Source organism: Balaenoptera acutorostrata, chromosome 15 (assembly GCF_949987535.1).
Source record: "Balaenoptera acutorostrata chromosome 15, mBalAcu1.1, whole genome shotgun sequence".
Taxonomy (NCBI): domain Eukaryota; kingdom Metazoa; phylum Chordata; class Mammalia; order Artiodactyla; family Balaenopteridae; genus Balaenoptera; species Balaenoptera acutorostrata.
The window spans coordinates 13281130-13304317 of record NC_080078.1 but is presented as its reverse complement, the minus strand read 5'-3'; the positions used below and the strand labels follow the sequence as shown (position 1 = coordinate 13304317).

Here is a 23188-nt window from a genome sequence, read left to right as displayed (position 1 = left end):
ATGAGAACATGCTGGAGACTGAGTCGCTTCACGTTTCTTTTCACATAGGATCTAGAAAGGACTTTATTACATACAAGGAGGAACAGCAAAAAGGTCTGTATAGAACGATCTCTTTACAATACTGAAAGCTACCACTACGGTTCCAGTGTACATATTCCTTGGATTTTTTTTTTTTCCTTTTTAGTTGTTGTCTTAAAAAAAAAAAAAAAAACACTGCACAACATCTGGAATTCACAAAATCTGAAGCTCACAACTAAACCTTCAGTTGACTACTAAAATAGATCTCTCTGCTTATTAGAAACAATGGTCTGTAGTTAACTTTTTTTTTTTTGCAAAAACAGGATAACAACGTCAGATAGCACTTTAATATACTAGAAGACCAAATGGAACTAATTTTATTTCATACATATATTTTACAGTCCAGTAGACAAGATATATTGTATTTCTTTGCTAGTAAAGTCATATTCTCTCCAAATATGTAGACAAGAGGCTGAATGTATTATAAAAGTATCATGAAGAGACAGATTGATGCAAACTCAAAAACACACGCACACACAAGACCGTCTCTCCGCCACCTTTCACCCTCTGGAATGCTCCCCGGCCCCACAAGGTTGACCTGTTTCAGCTACTCCCGGACTTGATTACCGACGGGAACACGGCGAGCCACGCTAGGAAATAGGCACCTTAACTTCATCAGTTATTGAATACAGTGAAAACATATCCATCATCTGAGAAAACTCGAAGCTTTCTTTCAGGATCTGTTTGGCTGTAACTGAATCTCATTACAGAACGAGGAGGTGTGTACAGATAAGAAACAGGACACACTAAAAAAACGCATGGTTCCCACATGAGGGGTGTGTGAAATCACGTTAACTGATGGTGACGAGATGCTGGCGGCCTGTTTGTGTCCCCTGATTTTGGCATCTGACAACTCCCATCCTCCCTGGCACTGGTTGTTCACGGCCTCGGTTACCTTTCTGGGGCTGCACTCCCCACTTCCCCCAAAGGCCCACAAGCAGCAACTTCAGACACAAAGTTTCAGCCTGGGGTCCAATTTGCAAAATCGGGTGTTTCTCCATTTGAAATAACAAGCAAGGAAAACAGAGTCATATCACGTAAGCGCTTGTTCAGGGAAAATATGACCTTAAGTATGTTGTAAATGGACTTGAAAAGGCTCCTTTGAGTTAGGCGGGCTTTTGTGAAAAGCCCTGACATTCATTGCATAGTTGAAGGGTTTAGCTGTCTAGAACAATACACAGGAACACAGCCGAAGGTGACTGTGCTCACTGATATTAAGTCTGCAAATAGCACGTTTTAAGAAGTATTAATGTATTGTTACTTAATCTTTATCTATTTACACCTGTACAAAGTAAAGCTTTCATCTTACCCTTTGCATATATGAACCATTAGCTCATGAAGCAATCTTTGTTTTTTACATAACTATGTACACAGCCTTCCCTTCTCATCTGAAAGACCTCTGCACGACGCATTGTGTGGACTCTTGTCTCCTCCCCCCGCCCGCCCCCCCCCCATCATCACCACGTTGGTGGGTGTTGTCATCTTCACTGTTTTGGTTCGAATCAAAAAGTTTTATACGAGAAACCAAAAGAGTGGGGAGACATGAGAACATACGAATCGGCTAAAAGATCTGAAAAATTTCAACATAGAATATACAAAAACATTTCAAAATCTGCACTGAGTCTATACATTTTTTACAAGGGGAAGTGCTGGGGGCTCCCCCCGCCCCGTCTGCGTCGGTCGAGACGCAGGACTTCTCTCCGCGCGCTCTCTCGAGTCTGGCGCCTGCGGCCGCGGGCTCTCTTCCTCCTCTTCGCATCCCGTCCTGTCCTCTCCTTACCGGGCTTCGATGTCCTTCAGCGTGTGGGAGGGCGGCCGCTCCCGGATCTCCGCGGACAGAGGGGTAGTCCTCCGGGGGGACACGGGGCGGCCCCCCAGCGTGGAGATGAGCGGGGGAGGCGCGCTGAGCGCCGCCGTCGGGGGCGTCTTGTTGAGCAGTCCGTTCTGGTGGCCCGCGGTGGGGCTGATGCGCGGGTAGTGCATGCTGGGCAGGCCGGGCGCGATGAGGCCGGGGTGGGGCAGGTGTCCGTCCAGGGAGGCGGGGTGCACGGGGTGGAGCCGCGGGTGCTCGAAGTCCTCGCGCAGCATGTGCAGGCGCTCCCGCTCGTCCAGGTGCGCCCCGCGCTCGTGCTCCCGCCGCGCGTCCACCGACAGCGGGTGGTGGTGGTGGTGGTGGTGGTAGTCGTGGGGCTCCCGGTCCCTGAAGGAGCGGTCGGCTTCGTACAGCCGGGGGGCCGAGAGGCGGTGCAGGGGGTCGCTCCTTAGCAGGAAGTCCCTGCCCAGCGGGTCTCTCCGGTGAATGTCAAGTTCCCGGTAGGGATCCCTCAACGGGTCCCGGATGGGGTCCCAGTGGAAAGGAGGATACGGGAAGCGCTCTCCGCCCGGGATGGGGCTGATGCCCATGAAAGGCGTCATCATGCGAGTCCTGTCCAGGCTGCTGATGCTGTTCATGGGGTGGATGCCCGTCACCCCCACGGTCATGGGCATGGAGGCCAAGGGCCCCGGGTGCACGCTGGCCGAGGAGCTGGGCGGCGGCGGCGGTGGCTCCGAGGACCGGTGGGTCTGCGGGGCCTCGGCGGGCAGGTCGTGGTCTTCCTTGCGCTCCTCCTTCACCTTGACCTCGGCGCTCTTCTTGGGGTTCTCGTAGGCCGGCTCGCCCTTGCGCGGCTCGGCCTCGCGGCTGGCAGCGCTACCCGGCCTGGCGCTGTCGCTGGCGGGCACCCGCGCGTAGGGCGACGGCACCCGGGCCAGCTGCTTGGCTTCCTCGCCCGCGCCGCGGCCCTCGTGGCCATGGCCGTGGCCGTCCTTCTCGGGCAGGGGGCCCTCCTTCGCCTTGTGCTCGTCGGTGCCCAGGTCCTTGCGGGATTCCGCGTGCTCTCTCTCCCTGTCTTTGGATTTGTCCTTCTCACGAGCCTCGGTGCTCAAATGACCCCTGATCTGTTCGGTGGAGCTGCGGCCGTGCCCCAGGGTGCTCCCCGGGAGGACGGGTGCTGGTGAAGGGTGGCTGGAGTGTCTCTTCTCGACGCTTTCCCTGAGGAGAAGACACCAGGAGGCAAATGAGACGGGCTGCCGGCCGGCCAGGGGCCGCCAGTGAGATGGCGGGAAGGGGCCGCGCTGGGCTCTGGCCCCCACGGTTCCCCGGGCAGCCGCATGTGCCCTTCGTGGGCAGGGTGACCAGCCACCCTGACCTGACTGGCCTAGAGGAAGCTCGAGGGGGAGAAGTGCTAGGGATGACAGGGGTGGGACTGTCTGAGGGGGGCGGTGTAAGAGGCACGGGCCTGAATCCAGGCCAGGGAGGAAGAGCTTTCAGAAACCTGAACCGACCAGTGTGGTCAGTGCGTCAGTGACGGGACCACACAGACCGTCTGCCTAGAGTCTCAGGATCTTTTAGTGTCAAGAATCAAGTTTTAAGAGCCCCAAACTTTCCTTCCAATGTTGCAATTCAGAGCCAGTGGGAGGAGAGTAATGGGGAGATTATGGGAACATCTCTGTCCCGAGGTCAGGACGAAGGGCTGGTTTCAGAGAAAAGGGGGCAGATACAGGGCAGCCTCCAAGCGGCAGCACCGACAGGGTTAAAAGGAAAACCACAGTTTCTGGATTTTGGGGGTGCAAAAAGCACCTCTGCATTAGGAAGAAGAAGAAAGCCATAATCTGTTGAGAAGATAGAGGAAAGCCAGAAGGAAAAGTGGGTCCAGAGACACAAAACCTCAAGGGGCAGGTTGGGAACAAGTTCCATCTGTGAATAGAAATGTGGAAGGAGAGAGAATCTGAGAGGCCTGTCTTGGGTGGGGACTTAAGAGTACGGGGCACAAAATGCAAAGCAACAGAGGACAATACGGTAAAATGTGAAGAGGCCGGACCAGGAATCCGGTGTGTGTTTGCTAGAGACCACCCGAGACAGACCTGGCAAAGGTGAGGAGGGAAGCAGGAAGCCTCGGTGGCTCAGAAGGCAAGGGGGCCCCGGGGGAGGAATTAAGGAGGTTTCCCGTACCAGTTTTGTTTCTAGCCAACGTGTAAAGGCTAAGAAGAAGAGCGTCTTTAAAAGGTAAGAATAAAGATGAGTGTACTTTATTAAGTTTCCTGACTTTTCATCTAAAAGGCCATTTTGACTGCATCAAGAAAAGCGGGGAAAGGTTTGCTGCCATATCCTGCCTTCTCTTCACTGAAAGACCGTCCAGAGAGCTCCTGGTCTAGGGGCTGGCCGCTCCAGACGCACCTCACTCTGGCAGTTTACAGCTCAGAGCTGCGTGTCATAAACGGTCCTCCCATTGGCTAAGAGATTTTTACCATGCTGTCCTGTAGGAAAAATTTGTCTTTTTCTTTTATAAGAAAGAAATCAGTTGGCATGAGGCCTATGGTGGTCTACTTAATCTGCTTCATTTAAAGCCTGCAAACTTGAATTCTTTTAAATCCCTAGGAAACACGTACATATGTATACACACATACACACACACACACACACACAATATACACAGTAAAGAAAAACTAAAGATTTGGATTGTATTTGAGATTTAAATGCCAAAAGGAAAGTGTTATTAGGTACTTTCTGTCAAGCGTATCTTGTGTATTCCTTGCTAGTTCATTTAAAATGAAAATAGCCTAAACAAAGGGGGAAAAAGGGGGTATGCTTTATCAAGAATGCTTATGACATTCTTCAGAAAAAATAACTATAAGACATTTTCCTCTTTAAGGCTAATTCTTTTTTTAGGCATGGGTTACCACGTATGGAGATAAAAATGGTTAGTAAAATTAATTATCCACTGGCCAAACAAAACCCAAACCCAAACTGCTTGGTGAGGTTTCTCTAAATCTGGGTTAGCAAAATTTTATCAGTTAACTGTGAGCCCAGGATTTGAGTCTGAACAAAATTTGAGAAAAATACGATGAGACAATGGAAACATGACTTTCTAAAAGAAAACAAAAAAGGGAGAGAAAGAGAGCAAAAAACCTATGGATGAGTCAATGGACTGCACGAACTTGAAAGCAAAGATGGTGTTGATTCATGCTGTGTGTGTCTTCTGGTCCAGGCTCCATCTCGCTACCTTTTTGAGAGAGATTTATGTCTGGAGAGACTAATGCTCACGGGGACCTTGAGTGTGGAGCTGCTCTTGAGTCAGGATTCGCTTGCTCTGTACTGGATACAGAACTGTGATGCTGGCCTGTGGTCACGATGCACTGAAGGGCCGAGGTGGGTGGGGGGGGGGGGCGGGGGGCTGCGCTCAGACGTGGGGGGCCGGGGACACCACCCCGGCTGCGTGAGGGGCCGAGGCTACAGCTGAAGCACGAGGCTGGGCCGGGGAGGGTGGGTGGCTAGTACTTGGCCCAGAGCGGGCTCCCCCATTGGGACTCGAGAGCGGGTTCTTTGCGTACCTTTCTTTGTCATCTTTACTAACGGATGAGTCTCGTTTATCTACATCTCTATCTCTGTCATGAGCTGCAGCGGACGCGCTACGCTCCAGCTCCCCTGGCTTCAGCCAGGGCGGAGGGGTCGGGAACGACGGAGGCGTTCGGTGCAGCCGGTTCCAGGGCTCGTGAGGATTGCTAAAGTTCTGCACACTGGGGCCATCCTTGTGGCCGAACACTGAGTTGGGTGCTGAAATGGTGAAGTGGAGAACAAAAAGGTTTCAGAGAAATTATATAATCTGCTGTAATGAAGGTACTTACCAAAAAACTTTTAACAGCATTCAGAGTTAAAATGAATACATATTATTGGGAGCTGGAAAAGGAAAGGAGATTAACAGATTCATTAGAGGAACTTGTCCTACACTGGAGAGGTAAGTAAGCTCACAGCTTTTTTTCTTTTTTTTAACCAAAGGCAAAGGGACGGGAGGGGCTGATTAAAAAGGAAAGGGACCCAACAGGTATGGGGATCACCTAATCACGCCTATCTGGCACACGCAGACCTCCCGAGCATGCAGAGGAGTGTATTTGGATGGTGTGACGTAGGTCAATAGCTCAGTTCAGAGCAGAATTCATGGTTATCCTCGGCCCACCACGACCCTCCTAACATGACTGCTGCCCCGTCCACAACCTTAGCGACCAAAACTAGCGTCAGCAGAGACCAGACAGGGTCCTGATCCAAATAGACACATGTGGTCTCCATGCTGTATGGAACTGTGATGGCTGCTTCGAGCTGCACTCTAAGTCTCCTGTAGCCGGAGGGCATGACGTATGGATGGCACGAAAGAAAACAAGCTGATATTCAGTGGCTAAAGCATGTTTAGAACAGGAGCAGGAGTTGCAACTCCCTTCCTACTTTAGACAGACTTCTTAGTAGTGGAAAACTACACAGTCTTCCTGGATTATGCAGCACCAAGTGTTGCCCTCTCATGACTGTCCTGAGCATGGATCGCTTTTCTGTTCTTCAGTGTGTTTTCTCACTCCCGCTAAAGCAAGATGAAATTTAAAAGTTGTCTTCACGTCTAATAGGAGCTGTGGCTAAAATGTGGGATAGTAGAGATGGAATATGGATGAAATTGTGAACTTCAGCAAACTCTTTGGAGTTCAATTGACTATACTATCTTTCCTGACCCTCAGGAACATATATCAACCGCAGGCTAGCCTTAAAAACGTTGGTTTAGACCTAACTCCATTGATTAGGCCTGCTTTTGCAGTGATATAACCTAAATTTGTTTCCCAAGAGCGTGGTTCCCTTTTATCTAGAAAGGTCTTGAGCCATAGACAGATCAGAGTAGATAAATAATTTAAGGCAGATTTTAAAGTTAGAGGTACTCACTAACTGAAGGATTTCCAAGTCCCCCGAAGGCATTGCCACCAACTGCTGCCAGGCCAGTGAAGGTAGATGGCCGATTAAAAGGCTCTGCAGACAAGATTGGGAAGAAAAAGACATGGTTGCAGGACTCCAATGAGTGAGGAAGACAAGAGCTTTCTGGGAGCTGGGAAGGCAGTGGGGGATCCTTGCCCCGTTTACACTCAGACCTGACCTGTCCCACTTCTCCTACCAGATTATGCAAAGGGTTTTCATCCTTTTGCATTTGGGCATTGGGTTAGCAAAATATTTATGAAAGTTATTTCCCAGAACTGTGCATTTTGCCCCATTTCTCTTTTGCTGGGTGGGGAACACTGCTCAAGCCGCAGTACGCTCAGACGCCTCCCTGCCTGTCTCCCCTCTTCCCAGAATGTGCCGTGTAGGCTCTCAGGGACCAGAAGTAAGACGGCAGCTTAAAATCAATCTCTCCATGAAATTCTGAGGGCACACGTATCCTGTACCCTGTCGTTGGGCATACCACTGCCTGCATCTGCTTGTGCACGCGCAGAAAACATCAAATAAATAAAGGCCACAAATAATGCACCTTTACTAGGAAGAGATATATTAATAGGGTTGTGAAATGTGAAGTGATTAAAAAGTAATGGATGCCGTCTCTTCATAACATCATCGTGTCCTTCTTTCCACCTCCATGGGTGCCTTTGTGTGGGCAAGGGCTCACCATCTTCTCCAAGGGGCAGGGACAGGCTGCTGTAAACGTGGATGCCCTGGGGTTCCACGGCATGGCTTTCACCCACCGCACCCTCAGCAAGTCCACACACAACCACTACTGCGCACAGATCTACTACTTGAAGAACACGGTATAAGAGGTGCTGAAATCCTGGAGACGGATGGCGGGGATTCGGAGTTCTACGAGATCACCACCACCTGAAGTAGTAAGTGACTTATCTGGGACTATGGCCCACTAAGCAGGAAGTGTAGCAGGAACGCAGTGAACAAAGGTTTTTCTGAGATACACGTGTCGTTGCCCGTCGCTGATGGGCAACTCACCGAGGTGAGCAGCAGGGTTAAGGAAGTTGCTGTGATGAGGAGGTGGCCCAAAAGGGGTCCCGGTTGGGTGTGCAGCACCTGTTAAGTCAAATATAATGGAGTTAGATTTCAGAGGAAGCCAACTTCTACAATGCCATTGGCTCCCGGTCACCAAAGGACCCCAGGAGAGAACGCGTTAAGGTAAGAACATAGTTGACGTCCGTCCAGGTAACACCCGGGGAAAGAGAAACGTGCTTATCAGGAGGCAGAAAATAAATCACCCCCTTTCCTCTTTCCTGGCTGGGCTGGCCACCACCAAAAAGAGGTATTACTTTTTTTTTTTTTAACATCTTTATTGGAGTATAACTGCTTTACAATGGTGTGTTAGTTTCTGCTGTGTAACGAAGTGAATCAGCTATACGTATACATACATCCCCATATGCCCCCCCTCTTGCGTCTCCCTCCCACCCTTCTTATCCCACCCCTCTAGGTGGTCACAAAGCACCGAGTTGATCTCCCTGTGCTATGCGGCTGCTTCCCACTAGCTATCTATTTTACATTTGGTAGTGTATATATATGTCCATGCCACTCTCTCACTTCGTCCCAGCTTACCCTTCCCACTCCCCGTGTCCTCAAGTCCATTCTCTACATCTGCGTCTTTATTCCTGTCCTGCCCCTAGGGTCTTCAGAACCATTTTTTTAGATTCCACATATATGTGTTAGCATACAGTATTTGTTTTTCTCTTTCTGACTTACTTCATTCTGTATGACAGACTCTAGGTCCATCCGCCTCCTACAAATAACTCAATTTCTTTCCTTTTTATGGCTGAGTAATATTCCATTGTATGTATGTGCCACATCTCCTTTATCCATTCATCTGTCGATGGACATTTAGGTTGCTTCCATGTCCTGGCTATTGTAAATAGAGCTGCAATGAACATTGTGGTACATGACTCTTTTTGAATTATGGTTTTCTCAGGGCTGACACACAGTACTGGAAACATGGAGAAACAATGCCAGTGGGGCAGGGAGTTCTGTCACCAAGTAAGCTTGGAGAAATGCCGGGTAAAAAATGTGAAGCAAGGTTCTTTTACTGAAGGCCTAGGAGCTGTGACTATGTTCTTTCAGTCTCTAAAAGGGCAACATCTGGCCATGGGCTATTTTCTTCAGAGACATCTCTGGGGGCAAGACTTTCACTTTGAGAAACACTGTCTAATCCGGGTGCAGGAGCGGCCGTCACGAAGCTGTGTCTCTGGGCTGCACCGCTTGGGTCTTTGCGGAATCTCTTTTCCTGAGGATGTGTTAGCTGTCACGGACCCGCATTGAAGGAGATTATAAAGCCCGACCCTACGAAACTCACTGAGTTACATCAGGTTGTGGGAAATGAAGTCCTCCATATCTTCAGTGCCAGGAAAAGCTAGTTTATTAACTTGCTTCTGGACACTGATAATCTTAAATCACCTCTATTAGTCTTTACCTTGCCCGCCAGGGAACTCCAGTCTATCTTAGTGCTTGTCTTTCCTTAGGTTTTCCCTTTATCCATATTTCTTCCTCTACTTTGTTTGGCCTTGAACAGTATGTATTTCCTTAGGACGCCTCAAATCCTTTTCTTGAAGGAAGAGGGAGACAGAGAGTGTGCACATGTGAATTAGGGAAGGACACTATTTCCAAAAACTTAGGGCATCCACCTGGCTTGCTGACGTGCAGCTGACAGCTGAGAAGGCAGGTTCTCCGGGAGACCAGCTTGGCTCTAGACAAGAGATGGGCCAAGGTCGTCTAAAGACGCCCCCTTCGTTTATTTCAGGCGCTAGTGCCCAACAGCAAGATGGAAGTGGCTGAATTTAACAAGTATGCATAAATTATACTTACCAGTTAAAAGTTTCACCATTTTGGGAAAAATCTGATATTGCTTACACTAGAAAAGACTACCTTCCAGAATAGAAGTATAAACAGGGACTGAATGGATTTACCAATAACTAACTAACTAACTATTCCAAGAATCCTTTGCATTTTGACTGAGTTCGTAGAAACGAATACAAATTCCTTCAGGAACGTAAATTAAGTGGAGGAGGGTTGTCCCTTCAACACCCTATTATTAATTTATGTTTTGGGTTTTTTATTCCCCAGCCTGGAAGGGCGCTGTGGGCCTGGGGTGTGGACGAAGCCACACAGCATGTCAGCATCGGAAGGCACCTGAGGAGTTACCTGTTCAGCCCTAGATGGTGACTTATTCTCCACCCAGAAAGTGCAAAAATGACACCACCTCCACAGGGTAAATACAGCCCGGCACATTCATTAGGTGTGAACAGTGTTGCCAGCTAAATAAAAATCTGGCTGCACACTGTCTGTGTAGTACAAGCTAATGAACGCTTCGATGAGGATCGGGGCTTCGCTCAGCCCAGGGCCCCCAGGGGTGCCCCACAGTTCAAGAATTATCGAAGCAGAAGAAGCCAGTTCATCTGCTTGACTCAGATGGAAGCCAGGGAGAAATCTATTTCTCTCCAAAAATTGCTCTTCATGTAGCCCTGTCTCAGAGCCTAGGTGCCATGGTAACGAAGACTTCAAACATATCCCTAGGAGGAACTGACAGAGAGAAACCTGAGACCTTAGCAAATGCCATCTACCCTCAAGACGGTGCCCTTACTCTGGCGACAAGGCCCATTAGAATGGTGGTTGCTTGCCGTGTGGGCAGTCCTTTCTTCCCGAATGGACGAGCCTTAGGTCCACCAAAAACGAGTCTTGAATAAAAGCCTGGGAAGGTGGCAGGCAGGACGGATGTGAAACTTGCTCGCTAAGGACTAGAAACAGGGACCCCGCTGAACATTTATGTCCAGAAGAATAAATTCTACGCCGCACAGTGGGCAGGAAGTCATGGGGCCCGTCACTAGAATGAGCTTGGCGTTGTCCTTTATGAGCTTCACCCAGTGGAGCCCATGTGCCAGGCACTGTGCGCTGAAGGTAATTTTAGAAAAGACTGAATGTTAAGGAACCTCTGCTACCAGGAGGGCTGCTCTCGTCCACCTGATACTCCTGACGGCCACTGCCTTTGTCTGTGTGGTCCTGGAGCAGGACTGGGCGGGTTATCTGATGCAGATGATGATCTGATGGTCAGGGGCCCACTTCGGCACATGCACAAGGCACTTGGAAGTGTGTCTTCTCAGAGGTTGATGAATAGACCTGTTGGGGGTTTTACACGCTGTCCCCTAAATTTCCTGCATCGTTACAACCAACCAGGCAAGAATGTTAAGTCCTGTAATAGAGAAAACCAGCAACCAACCAATTCACCCTCCCCATCACAGACCACACCGCCGGCAACTACTTTAATTGTATTTCTTTATCCTCAGACCTACACGCATGGCATGACCGAGCATCATGGTGTGAAACCACCGAGTGCTCTGTGGGCAGGGACGGTGAGAGCAGCCGCGTCCGTACACAATTCCCAGCATTGTTTCCTTCCGATTAGCCCTTGCAAGCTCTCAGATCTTTTTCAATAGCGTCTGACATGCTTGTGAGTGATAGTGGTTTAACATAGAAGCAAACAATGAGCCGAAGCAATATGAGCCCCTGAACGGAGAGATGGTCTTTTTCCTCCTTTCGTGGAAGGGGGTGCGTCCATGGAGAAGGGCCCATCTCCCGAGATGCGCTGTGATACTGCCTTGCAAACTGACATACGTTGTAGTTTTCAGGCGGCCCAGAGCTCAGATGTAACTTACCTAGCCACCCGAGAACTACGTTTCCCAGCTCGCCCCTCTGAACTCACCAGCGGCAGAGAACAAAGTTGAAGGACGTGCCAGGTCGTGGGGGTGGTGGATGGCTCCAAAGAGGCTGGGACCCGGAGGACGGCTCAGGAACTCGGGCTTCAGGCCAAAGTCCAGCTTGTGTGGGTCTGACTGCATCTGCTTCTACAGCAGCAAGGCGGGACGAAAGGACGGCACCCCAAGAGAAACAGCAGGGAAGAAAAACGTGAATGAGGAGGAGCCTGAGACTGAGAGAGTCAACTCTATGAACTCGGGCCCCGAGGGCTCGTCAGGTTCAAGTTTACAAACGCTGTGAGAACATAGCAACCCACAAACCACTTCACCCTCAAATGCCAGAAAAGCGGGGCCGGCAGGGCCCGCGGTTCACAGCAGAAACGTCAAGGGGCAGAACTCGGGTTCGGTCTCTGAGGTTATAGGGGTCTGGCGGACAGAACCATGTCCTAGTTACTGAAACCACCCCCGTTCCGAAGTCGTTTATGATTTGCCGCAAAGGTTCCTTTCAGCAAGTTTTTAAATGATAGTATTTTAAAGCTCATTTTATTAGGGATTCTGCATGAATACTCTGCTGTGTGAATTAATTGTTTAATGACTCTTTGCCATGCTCTAATAGATCACAATACATTAGCAGCTGAAAGTTATAAAGAAATATTTGCATGCCTACAAGATAATTTTCAAACGATCATTGTTACATATTTTTAAAGAAACAGAAACGAAGTAGGGATATTGATTTTACTAATGGGGGCTTTTTACTGTGCCTACTACACTCCCAGTTAGCTGAGGAAGAGATCAGGCCAGACCAGTAAACCTTCCAGAACCTCTCTTGCTGCGAATTCCTTGCCATCAACTGCAATCTGTTTATCCACCCTTGCGCTGACCTGTCAGCTCACCTTCCTCTGAGGCTGCAGGGACCGGCTCATCTTCCTCCTAGTTCCTCCTCCTGGCCTCACTCTGGAGGCTGGCAGCCTCTCCTACGGCGTGGTTCACAAACTGCCCCGCCTTCTCGATTCTCAACAGCCTTCTCGATTCTCAACAGCCTTCTCGGCATCGGCCTCACACCGCCCCCGATGAGCGCCGGCCCTCGACCTGGGCCTGGGGCCGAGGCTCCGAATCTCCCTCCCTCGCCCCCTCCTCTCAAGCTCTCCAGCCTCCCAGTCCTTCACGGCCCTTCCTCGGTTTCCGACCTCGCCTTTCCCATCTCTTAGGCTCGTTGGATGTTCTCTGTCCGTTTGGCCCCACTCCCCACCCCCCAAACTCCCTCATGTTCTGCCATGCGTGAATCCCTGTCCGGTCACACAGTCACGTCAGCAAGGAGACATCTGATCTAACTTGTGCGAGAGTCAGAGACAAGAGGGGTTCGCCATCCCCTAGCGCTGAACCCTACAACATCCTGCAATCCCACTCACCCATCCTTCCCAGGTAAGATGAAACCCACCCGAAACCCTCAAGCTGGCAGCAACACCCCGGAAGCAGACCACACGTTCACCATTTTTTCCACACACACCGATCCTCACTACTGAACTCTGAGCAACTAGACGCCGGGACAGAGGCACGCCCTGAGCCTGCAGCGGTAAGAACCTGCGAGCAGGGGGCTCTCCCAGGAAGTATCCGGTGAGTGGCTAAAAGAACGAGTAAATGAACATTACAGAGAAAGGGGACCATGCAATTTCTGCTCAAATCTACGGGGAATCCTCTCATGAAAGTCCCACTATCAAGTAATAGCCAACCCCCCAAACAAAGCTGCTAATCCACTATGAATCTGTAAAAATCTTCTGAGTGCCTCCTTTAATTTGGTTGCCAAATTATTTAGTGCTAATACTGCACGGTACACAGCACAGTTCCATTAACCACAACTTAGGTCCGTGAAGCAAAATGGAGCTTGGGGATTACAAAGAATTTGCCGGAAAGGGAAGATGAACAGCTATCTCCTGTGCAAGAGGTCTTCCTAATTGAATTGGGATAATGAACCTCTGAGTCACTGGGGACACACCTGTGGAAAGGAAGATGCTGAAGTGGCTCCTGTGCCATCCTTCATCGCTTTTAACCAAACGAGTTACCAGGAGGATGTGTTTTACCCACCGTTCCACTAACCACATCATCCAGAACAAAAGTGAATTGAACTAACCATCAAAATCTAGTTAGCTCTTCAAAGCACATGCGTTTTCTAATGAAGCTAAACTAAGAGGTTTCTAATAAAACCTCGCCTAAAACACTAATGTCAAGGTGAGCAAAACTCACTGACGGGAGATTCTGAGAAAGAGCAGGTATTTGGTACCAAAGCAAGGTATCATAGTGACCTCATTCACTGAGGGTGGCTTTTTAATTTCGAACTAGGTAGGTTTTTAAAAAATTGTTTAACCTTTAAAAAAAAAAATTCTGGGATGACTAGCTCTCCCTCCTCTTTTTATTCTGATGATGGCCCCTGAATGCTGTTAGGACCAAAAGCTTGTCCATGAAAATATGGATTCCAATGGAAGTTTATTGGAATTACTTGACTGGTATAGTTACTCAGACTATAAAATCTGGACTTGTCAGTTACTTTGGTCCCTAAGTTGACCAGTGATGTCATATCTGGTCATCTGCAGATGTTCTTCATCTGTTTTCTATTTCATCATAAAGCCCTGGTAATGCATGGAATGTATTCATCTATATGATGAAAGTACAGACAAAAAAGAAAAATCTCCCAAGGATAGGTAAGGTAACCAGCCAGACGGTGGTTCTGACAGGCACTGACTGAAGTCTGACCTCTGGCATTGGTCATCAGGAGGACGAAGGAGAGTGGGGATAGGTCATTGTAAACCAAATACCACTTCTAGAAGAGGAATTTTTAATAATATGAACTGCTAATGGAATCATCATATAGGCCTAAATCAGTAACATATTGGGCATAAACGATTTTTTCCAAAGCCATAAAATGAAAAGAATAACAAGGTCCTACTGTATAGCACAGAGAACTATATTCAATATCCCGTAATAAACCGTAATGGAAGAGGAAAAAAATTATTTTTCTAAATGCTTGGGGAAAAAAAAGAATGTACCAATTCTTACAGAAAGAAAACTTTTCATGTACAGCTCTTCCTAGATACTAAGTATTTTCCATACTAATACTTGTCACTATAATTAGATTCCCCAAACCTTTATTTTAGGATTTAATCTATAGAGGCCCTTTGGATCAATAAGATGACAAAATCATTAAAAAGAAAACAAAAAACCATCAGGATGTTATCAGTTTGCTTCTGTTTTGCTATTTGCTCGTGATCTCCCTAATTAATAGCAAGATTGCCAAATAGCTTTTCCAAGAGAGACCTGATCCTGCCTGCCTGCCTGCCTGTGGGACTTTAGAATGTTTCAATGTTTCCTCAATCGGGAGATAACACGCCTGCAGGGTGGGCACCCCTCCCCAAGACTAGGAAGGCAAGACTGACCTTGACTTTCTGTTGGTGGTGGTAGATCTGCCAGGCAATATGAACATGCATAGCACACCACTTCCCTGGTTTCTGGAACAAGAAAGAGCAACGTGGTCAGAAGGAAGACTTCCAGAGAAAACCCCCTTCAATTTCCCCGAAGCTTTCAGCAGATTTTGGCTGCAGAGGCTTTTTCCACGAAACAAGATGCTTTTGTCCCCTCCAAGTGCCTTCTCTCAGCAGCAGTCCAGTGCCCGGGCCGGAGAGAGCCCCGGTGGGCTGTACCTCCCCTGCCACAGGAGCCCGAGCTGGCAGCTACTCCTCTGAAAACCAGCCCCGAGGAGGACCTCCCTGGTTACCAAGGATAACGTGGCAAAGCCTGAATCCCACTTTGTGCCCCCTCTCTCTCTCTTTTCTGGTGCCAGCTGGCAGGCCTGGTGGAGTGAAGCCCTACTGAACAAGCATGGCCAGGCTATAATGCAAATTGGCTGTTCAGAAGAACTAATTAGTGCATGTCCGTGAACCAGTTCGAAAGCAAGAGAGGGGACAGAACCTGTGGCGCCTCCCCCAACACTGGGGTTTTTTTTAAACCCCCGAAGTGGAACAAAGAAATCCACCACATTTTTATTGAAGCCCAGTTCCCACAAGTGCTTCACTAAGAGTCAACTGCCCATTCGTGTTGGGCGGCATTGTTCATTTCTAAGTGAAAAAAGAAACAGAGAAGAGAATCACTCTTTTCTCCTCTCTAGGCCTCTACAGAGTGAGTGCCTGCCCTACCCTCTGGGAGGGCATCAACCCCTGTCTCTCAAACTAGTTCACGTCTTTGCTTTCTAAGCTGCAGAGTAGCTGTGAGCTCTGTCTCACTACCTGGGGGGAAGGGACCACCTCGTGCCACTTCACTTGTGTTCCTGCTACATAATCCACCCGTAAGCTCCAAACATGAGCTCAACAATAAGAGGATAGATGAGAAGAAACACTGCCCCATTCCTACACCGGCAAAGGACAGACACTTCTGGGTTCTATATTAAGGAGCTGCTTCTGAAATACATACTTAAATCCAAGTTTGGGTTCAGTTCTCTTGTAATGAAAATTATGGGTCATTTGAAATCGCCTAAGTGATGACACCATCCTCCTTTTTCCCCCTTTGGAGAAACTGAATTATCTGATTATATGCACCAGAAAGGGGTTAAGTAGAGAAATCTACTATCCATCCAACCATCCGTCATCCCCGCCCCCCGCTCCCCATATACACCAAGGAAGTCAGCATTTATTCAGAGGACATTTGCTGGCCACGCTCCAGACCTCTCAAGGCAAACCAATACTTCTAGTAGCTCTTTTTCTTTCTTTTTTTTTTTTAATATAAATTTACTTATTTTTGACTGCATTGGGTCTTCATTGCTGCACACGGGCTTTTCTCTAGTTGTGGTGAGCGGGGGCTACTCTTCGTTGCGGTGCACAGGCTTCAGTAAGTAGTTGTGGCACGTGGGCTCAGTAGTTGTGGCTCACAGTCTCTAGAGCACAGGCTCAGTAGCTGTGGCGCACGGGCTTAGTTGCTCCACGGCATATGGGATCTTCCCGGACCAGGGCTCAAACCCGTGTCCCCTGCGTTGGCAGGCGGATTCTCAACCACTGCGCCACCAGGGAAGCCCCTTCTAGTAGCCCTTTTCTGCACCAGAGAAAAAGGTCGCATGGCTGTGACAAGCCAACCTCACTTAGTGCAGAAAGAGGCAGCCACCAGCCGAAACAAATAGACCCGGATACGTATTTTCTAGGTGCAAAAGAAACGGTAGAACTCAGTGGAATCCTAATTTCAGCCTATAGCTTAAGTCTTTCCCTTCAGTTTTCCACAAGTCAAACCTTTTGCCAGAACTAACAAGAGAATCTGACTCAGTTGAATTTTATCTGTTCGCTTTATCTCCATGGCCTGGCGTCCTCCAATGCCCAAAGCAAAACCATTTAGGCCATTTTCAATCACACTCTCTGAAAAACCCGACCACTGTCGTTCCAACATTTTACTCCAGTGTTTCTGTGGCTTGTTTCCTTGTTAATTGTATTTTTAACCCTCCGGGAGTCAAAGAGGGGTTGCAAAACAGTTCTAGAAGAAGCTTGCTTACCCTTAACATAGGTCTGAAAGGATCTGTCAACTGTGAAGAGAAAATGACAACTTGGTTACATGCCTGTCACTCAAACAATTGCTCTAATTAACAAATTTGTAGTGCTTCATTAGGAGGGGAAATTAAAATGTTAGAATTTTACTTTTAAATGAAGCCCTTTTAGAGAATAATTAACCCATTTTCACACTATCAAAAGTGCCAAGCGCCCCTCCCCCACCTCACAAGCCTTGGTACATCTACGCTGACAAGCCCCCGGACAAGTTTAATCAATAGTGATTTGCCCTCTGGCAACACGATTTGCTCCCATTACACATCTGAGGAGTTTCACTGTCTTGAGCAGCCCTTCCAAACCTCACCGCATGGGTCTAAGGGAGAAGGCCTTCAGACCATGGACTTGAAAGACTGGATACTAATGATAATTAAGGAGAAGTGTCCTTTCCAGACATGCAGTAGAAATAGACTATCTTTAATAATTATCTTTAATCTGATGACTGTACATCACTTAGAGGTATAAGACGTTTTAAAGAAGTTCACTAAACATCATACAAATACTTACACAGTTGAGTCATTTTACACATCTACCTAATTCTGGTTATCAATTTCCGATTGCCCTTATCCAGGGAAAAAGTAATCATTTTTTTTCCCATTTACTATGAAGATGAATAACAATCAATGAGACAAGGTTATATCTACTGTGTAACTTCAAATTCTTTTTGAGAGTTGGTCTGCGTTATGAATAAATAACACAACCGAAGTATAATGGATATTTTATTTAGCTCCAGAGCACAAAAGGGTCCATACCACATTACAAGTAGAGTGGCCGGAAGAGCTGTGTGCTACAATGAGCTCCAGGAAGAAAAGCGCGTAGCGCCTTTCCATTCAAAACATTTTACAGCCGTTCCTTTTGCATGTGAGAGAAATTTTAGGAGATGGAGACAGAGGAGGCTGGTTGAGTGGAAACTACGCAAGCTCAGAGTGTCGGACTCCTGGGCTTAGACCATAAGCTCTCCCTCTCTCCCGTGGTAAGTCATTGCCCTGGTGTCACATGGCCGCAAGGGAGATTCTGTTTTCTAAGAGTAACTAGAATCTTCCACAAACTAGAAGGAAGAGCTAAGGCAGCAGCTGTTCGGCTGGGCTGGGGAAGGTGTGAGCCCCGGGCTGGCTGTCCTGGGGAGACGCATCTGCTGTGTTACCTGAGACCCAGCCTGACCTTGCACTTACCCTCGGGTCCTTCTGGAGGAGAGTGTGTGGGACCGTCCCAGGTCGGGCAGCAACATCGATTGGGTTGGACGTCTACAAATTAATTAGACCACAGCTTAGGAAGCATATAACATGGGACACGAAAGCAAGGTCTTCCTTTCGTTCTAAATGACAGAGTTCAAACGTCCCTTTTTTGTTTGTTTCCTTCTGGAATACAAGAGTTAACGGATCCATTTTCCTCCGTGACCACATATGCTCTTTGTGAGGCCTCCGCTCCCTATTTCCCCAGGGGACCCTGGCCAGAGCCTGTCCTCTCCAGCGATGGCACCTCCAGGCAGAGAGGCGAGACATACATACAAGCCCGCCCCGGAAATGCATCTTCTTCCGAGTTCCTGATAGCCCTGTCATTGTGGGTTTTGCTTTATCACCTAAACCTTCCAAGAAATGCTTAAGTGAACATCATTATAATCTGCTGTATCAGGTGCTTCTCATCAGAATAACTGAACGTGTTTTACAGACATTAAGCCAACTCTCAATTTTAACTGGCAGCCGGTAACAAGGAATTACACTCAGTAATTACTCATTAGCAGTGGTGGGAATGGGACAAGAGAACCTAATTTGGGGACCACACAGACCTACTGTTAAGTGATTTCTAAAGTAATTCTGCGCCATCTTTCCCATTCCCAACACCATTCTTAAATATCATTAATAATAACAACCTTATCTGTAGGCTTTTGTCCTTTGAATTAACAACAACAACAAAAAGCCCACTGGAGGCCCAAGGCACTACTTTCTAGTGGGTAGAGGATTTAGAATATTTTTCACCAGGTATTTGATTTAAGAAACCACAACTTCTATGAATCCTTTCACACCAGGAAGTTGACTCCTGTGGAAAAAAGAGTTTAGGCACCAAGCTCTCCTACAAGGAGAAGGGGGCGGTGGGTGGGGGGGGGGGGGCGGGAAGAATGGAAGAAAGAAAAGCAATCAGCTGCTGTACAACTAACAATTAAGCTGGAGTTGTTAACAGCCTGATTTGCATACATATGAAGAACTCCACTAATGAACTGCAATCTACATATTCAATCAGTAAGATGGCCTGGAAAGGCCTATTTCAACACCAGGAGAGACACTTTCTCGCCCAGATGTAGTTTTCTGTGTGATTGGATAATTGTGAGTGAGGGAAATCGTCTAATTTATTAAGTGACCTACCAGGCTGGTTGGGGATGCACCAGAGATTTCCTGCAACCTAGAAGGGACAGACCAGGGTCTGAGAGGGTAGTAAAGAGTGATGGCGGAAGGAGTTTAAAAACCACCATCATTTTATCCCCAGATAGGAGGTGTTGAGACTGGCCATCCTCAAGCCCTGAGGAGGTCTAACTGGGCACAGGAGCTGCGATTCCATGCAGGTCCCTGTGATTTCTAAGGTTCAGCCATCCCACCCCCTAATGCTTTTTAATTTTTTCCTCTTTTCTAATTTCAGGGCAGCATGCCTTTGTTAGTATATTATGTGCTCATCCTGGGAGACTCTGGCCCAAAATTTGTGTTTTAGCTTTGAAATGAGACGGAAATAAAAGAAAACCAAAATCACACAGTGAAATTTCCTACTTTACAATCTGAGAATGGTTGCTAACATGAGAAATACATTTCGCTTTTTTGGCACGAGAATCAAGTATCGGCTGTGGTAGATGTAAAGTCACAAAAAGGTAGAGTGTTCTGAGAGTTAACGCCTTAATTTTGGCCCTCGGAGGTAACTCTAGCCCAAGTGGAGGAGCTTATCTCTGGCTAGGTAGAAAAGAATTCAGTTATCATAAAGGGTGAAAGGCTAGTTCATCTCACACGAGGATGGTAGTCTTGTCCTTGCGAAGCGTGACCCTGACAGCGCGGTGGGAGGCTTATCTGACATTTCATACAATTCCTGATCCTAGTTCAACTGCGACGACATGGGTAGCACAGGTTAAAAATTAAATTCTGGCTGAGTTTTAAACCTAAATGGACTAGGAGAAAATATTCACGCTCTAATCCTGATGGTCAATTTGGATGGAAAAATGAGTCCCTGGCAGGTAAGAGGATGGGAAGCTACCTGCCTAGCCCCAGGCTCCACTTACAAGTACGCGGGTGTGTTTTCGATGTAGTCTCTTACCTTCGGCTGAAATGCTCCTTGCAGTGAACCAAAAGGGCCAGTGGGCGGAATCATAGGGGGGATGCCCGATACAGCAGGAGGGTAAGAATGGAAGAGCTGTGGCCAAAGATGGAGAAGGGGGGAAGACAAGATTTTAGTAGGAGGCAAATGATATGTTCCAATTCCCTTCCCATAGAAAGACATCAACATTAGCAAGCCAAGTAATCTCAGTTTGATGCGATTAGTCAAGAAGCCACAATGAAATGATCACACAGGTGTGCCAGGAATACTTAACCTAAAAAGTTAAAAGTAGTTCAGAATCAATCAGCCAACAAATGGTGTCCCAGATGAGGACACCATTAGAAAGGGAGCTTTTCGAATTATTAATTGTTAAATCGGATAGAAGTCCTAAATGGTTGGAGATTTTAATGCATATCAAAAACAGGAGGGGGTGCTGAGCCAAACAAGATGCCCAGAAAATTACAAGTTAATTAGAAAAAGAAAAAAAAAAAAAAGGAAGAAAAAAGAAGCAAGTCTTTATGGATTCCAGGATTTTAAACCATTAAAACTCAATTAGTACTTTTAGATTTTTAGTAGTTTTGAGGAAATGAGAAAATATTCACAATCCTTGCTTCATTAGGTTGTTCTGGTACGTGGCAGTTCCAGAGGACAACTTAATTGTCTAAAATGATGACAGATATTTGTGGAAGGGGAAAATAAAATGACTCAGAGTATACTTTCCACAGAGCCACCCATTTTTCTATAAGATGGATAAGCTCACTGAAGGCTATTCAAGCCAATCCCTTGACATGTCAGTCTGACCACTCAGCGGGGAGGGAGAAGAATGATTCTGAATTAAAAATACGAATTTTCTTGAATTACTAGTTTACAGAGGACACGGTGGAGGAGAGAAATACACAGCAGTACTGAAGACAATGCAGACACACCTTTTCTTCCTCCTAAAAATTTACAGTTTCTGAGATTTTTATCACTCTGGTTCCATTTACTTTGAAAAAACCACCATACAGATGTTTTAGTAACGTCCCACCATTATGGTTGCACAATATGTCAAAAATACAATAATAATTCAAGCTTTTCCTAATAATGCATTTATGTGAGCTATTTCTAGGTAATGGCTAAAATCCACATTTCACAATCCTGTTTTCAGAGCACGTACTTTTTCCGTTGGTCTTTATTTCATTTTGCTCCCTTCAGTGATGCAGCAAAGTTTTTCAGACTAATTGATATTGAACTAAATCCACTTAAACAGTGACTGCAAACCAAGTGCCCTCATTTAAACTACTTTTAAGTCTAAAATTGTGTTTTAGATACTTGAGTGCATTGTGTCTTAATTCCCCTTATAACATCCCAATCCCCAAAGCAGGGGAGACTAAGTACTTTATATATTATCCACTATAACTAATAATATGAAATAACTCTCCCCCAGTACACTGAATGAAGCAGAGTAATTAAATACATCACACTAAAATGCACTCAAATTCCTATTACTCTGCCTCCAGGTGGGTATTTTTTCCTTTAATGTTTTCAATGAAAAAATTGGGTGTTCTCACCATTTTCCTTTTGCTCTAGTCCATTACTGACCCTCTTCGAATATAGCTGACTATTCCACCTCTTGACTAAAAATCTGAATTACCTAAGTAATAAAAACATGAACCGTCCAAAAATTCAGGCTTGCAGACTTATTCTCCATCTTAAATCTAGGATCCTCTGTGGAATATGTATACGAAAAGACACTGCATGAGGTCCTAGGAAGTAAACTGAGCTGCCAGTAGAGCAGCTAAACTTTCTCTGAGAATGATTTTGTTAGCTGGTCCTTAATTTAACTTAGCAAGTATAGACAAATGGCAGAAATCTGGTGATTATTAAGGGTGGTACCATTCATGAAACCCATACAAAGAGAAAACCCACAGCTCTACTGCATTTTGCATGTCCATTTGAAAAATGCTTTTGTGTCACAGTTTTGAGCAGAACAGTGTTGAACAACTTGGGGGCCCAGGTGCTCAGATACACCTTCCTCATCCCTTTCTGAAGAGGCTCTCCTCAGGCCATTTCTGAATGTCTCTCCGTAAGTAATTCTTAATTGATTTCTAATACTGTCTAGTCCTGACTTCTCAGCTAACTTCTCAGCTTAGGACTAACACAGTGTCTAATTATCTAGTTCAAAGCATGAATGAATTCACAGGCTTGGCTGATCTATTAAGTAGCACTTCTATTTGAACAGTAAGGTAACACTACCCAAAAATCAAAGCAAGAATAGTTTAATACGGTGAATCAACATGGCTACAAGCAGTTATTAAACTTCCTTCTTTCTGGTTTCATTTAAAAAACATAAATAAACCATTGAGCAAAGAAAACTTGCAAAATTTCAGGTAAAAATGATGCAGTATACACTCCATAATCAAAATATCATGGTAAGATATTCAAGGTTTTTGTTATAAAAGAAGCCCACGTCTTGTAATTAACTGAACATATAACTTAGGTTGTTGCCAATTGAAGTTCCAGAACATACTCTTAAAATTGCATGAAACAATTAAAAAAAAAAGTTTTGTTTTGTTTTTAAATAAAGAAGAGTGAGTTTAAAGAGAAAAAAAATAATGCATTTCAATTTTTAAGATCTTCTTTTACTTAAATGATATTTTTAGTCGCAGTTGTAATGAGCTCAGGAGAACAATACCAGCTGTGTGTAAGAGGGATCAACAGTCGGTCTAGAAGAAATGAAAATTTGCTTTTTGAAGTCATGA

At 46.5% G+C, this 23188-nt stretch overlaps 1 protein-coding gene across 4 annotated transcripts in view; it reads right to left on the bottom strand.

Annotated features, from left to right (window-relative positions):
* Positions 1-697: 697 nt before the first annotated feature.
* AUTS2 (activator of transcription and developmental regulator AUTS2) overlaps positions 698-23188 on the bottom strand; it is a 1113272-nt gene continuing 1090781 nt past the window's right edge. For all 4 annotated transcript variants that reach the window (XM_057528426.1, XM_057528428.1, XM_057528427.1 and 1 more), the window contains 9 exons: positions 20448-20543; positions 18329-18400; positions 17108-17137; positions 15015-15086; positions 11595-11736; positions 7856-7933; positions 6815-6898; positions 5449-5671; positions 698-3109 (listed from right to left, as the gene is read on the bottom strand). In XM_057528426.1, the coding sequence (XP_057384409.1) occupies positions 1855-3109; positions 5449-5671; positions 6815-6898; positions 7856-7933; positions 11595-11736; positions 15015-15086; positions 17108-17137; positions 18329-18400; positions 20448-20543 (2052 nt within the window). In that variant the 3' untranslated portion in view covers positions 698-1854. The remainder of the gene's footprint in view (positions 3110-5448; positions 5672-6814; positions 6899-7855; positions 7934-11594; positions 11737-15014; positions 15087-17107; positions 17138-18328; positions 18401-20447; positions 20544-23188) is intronic.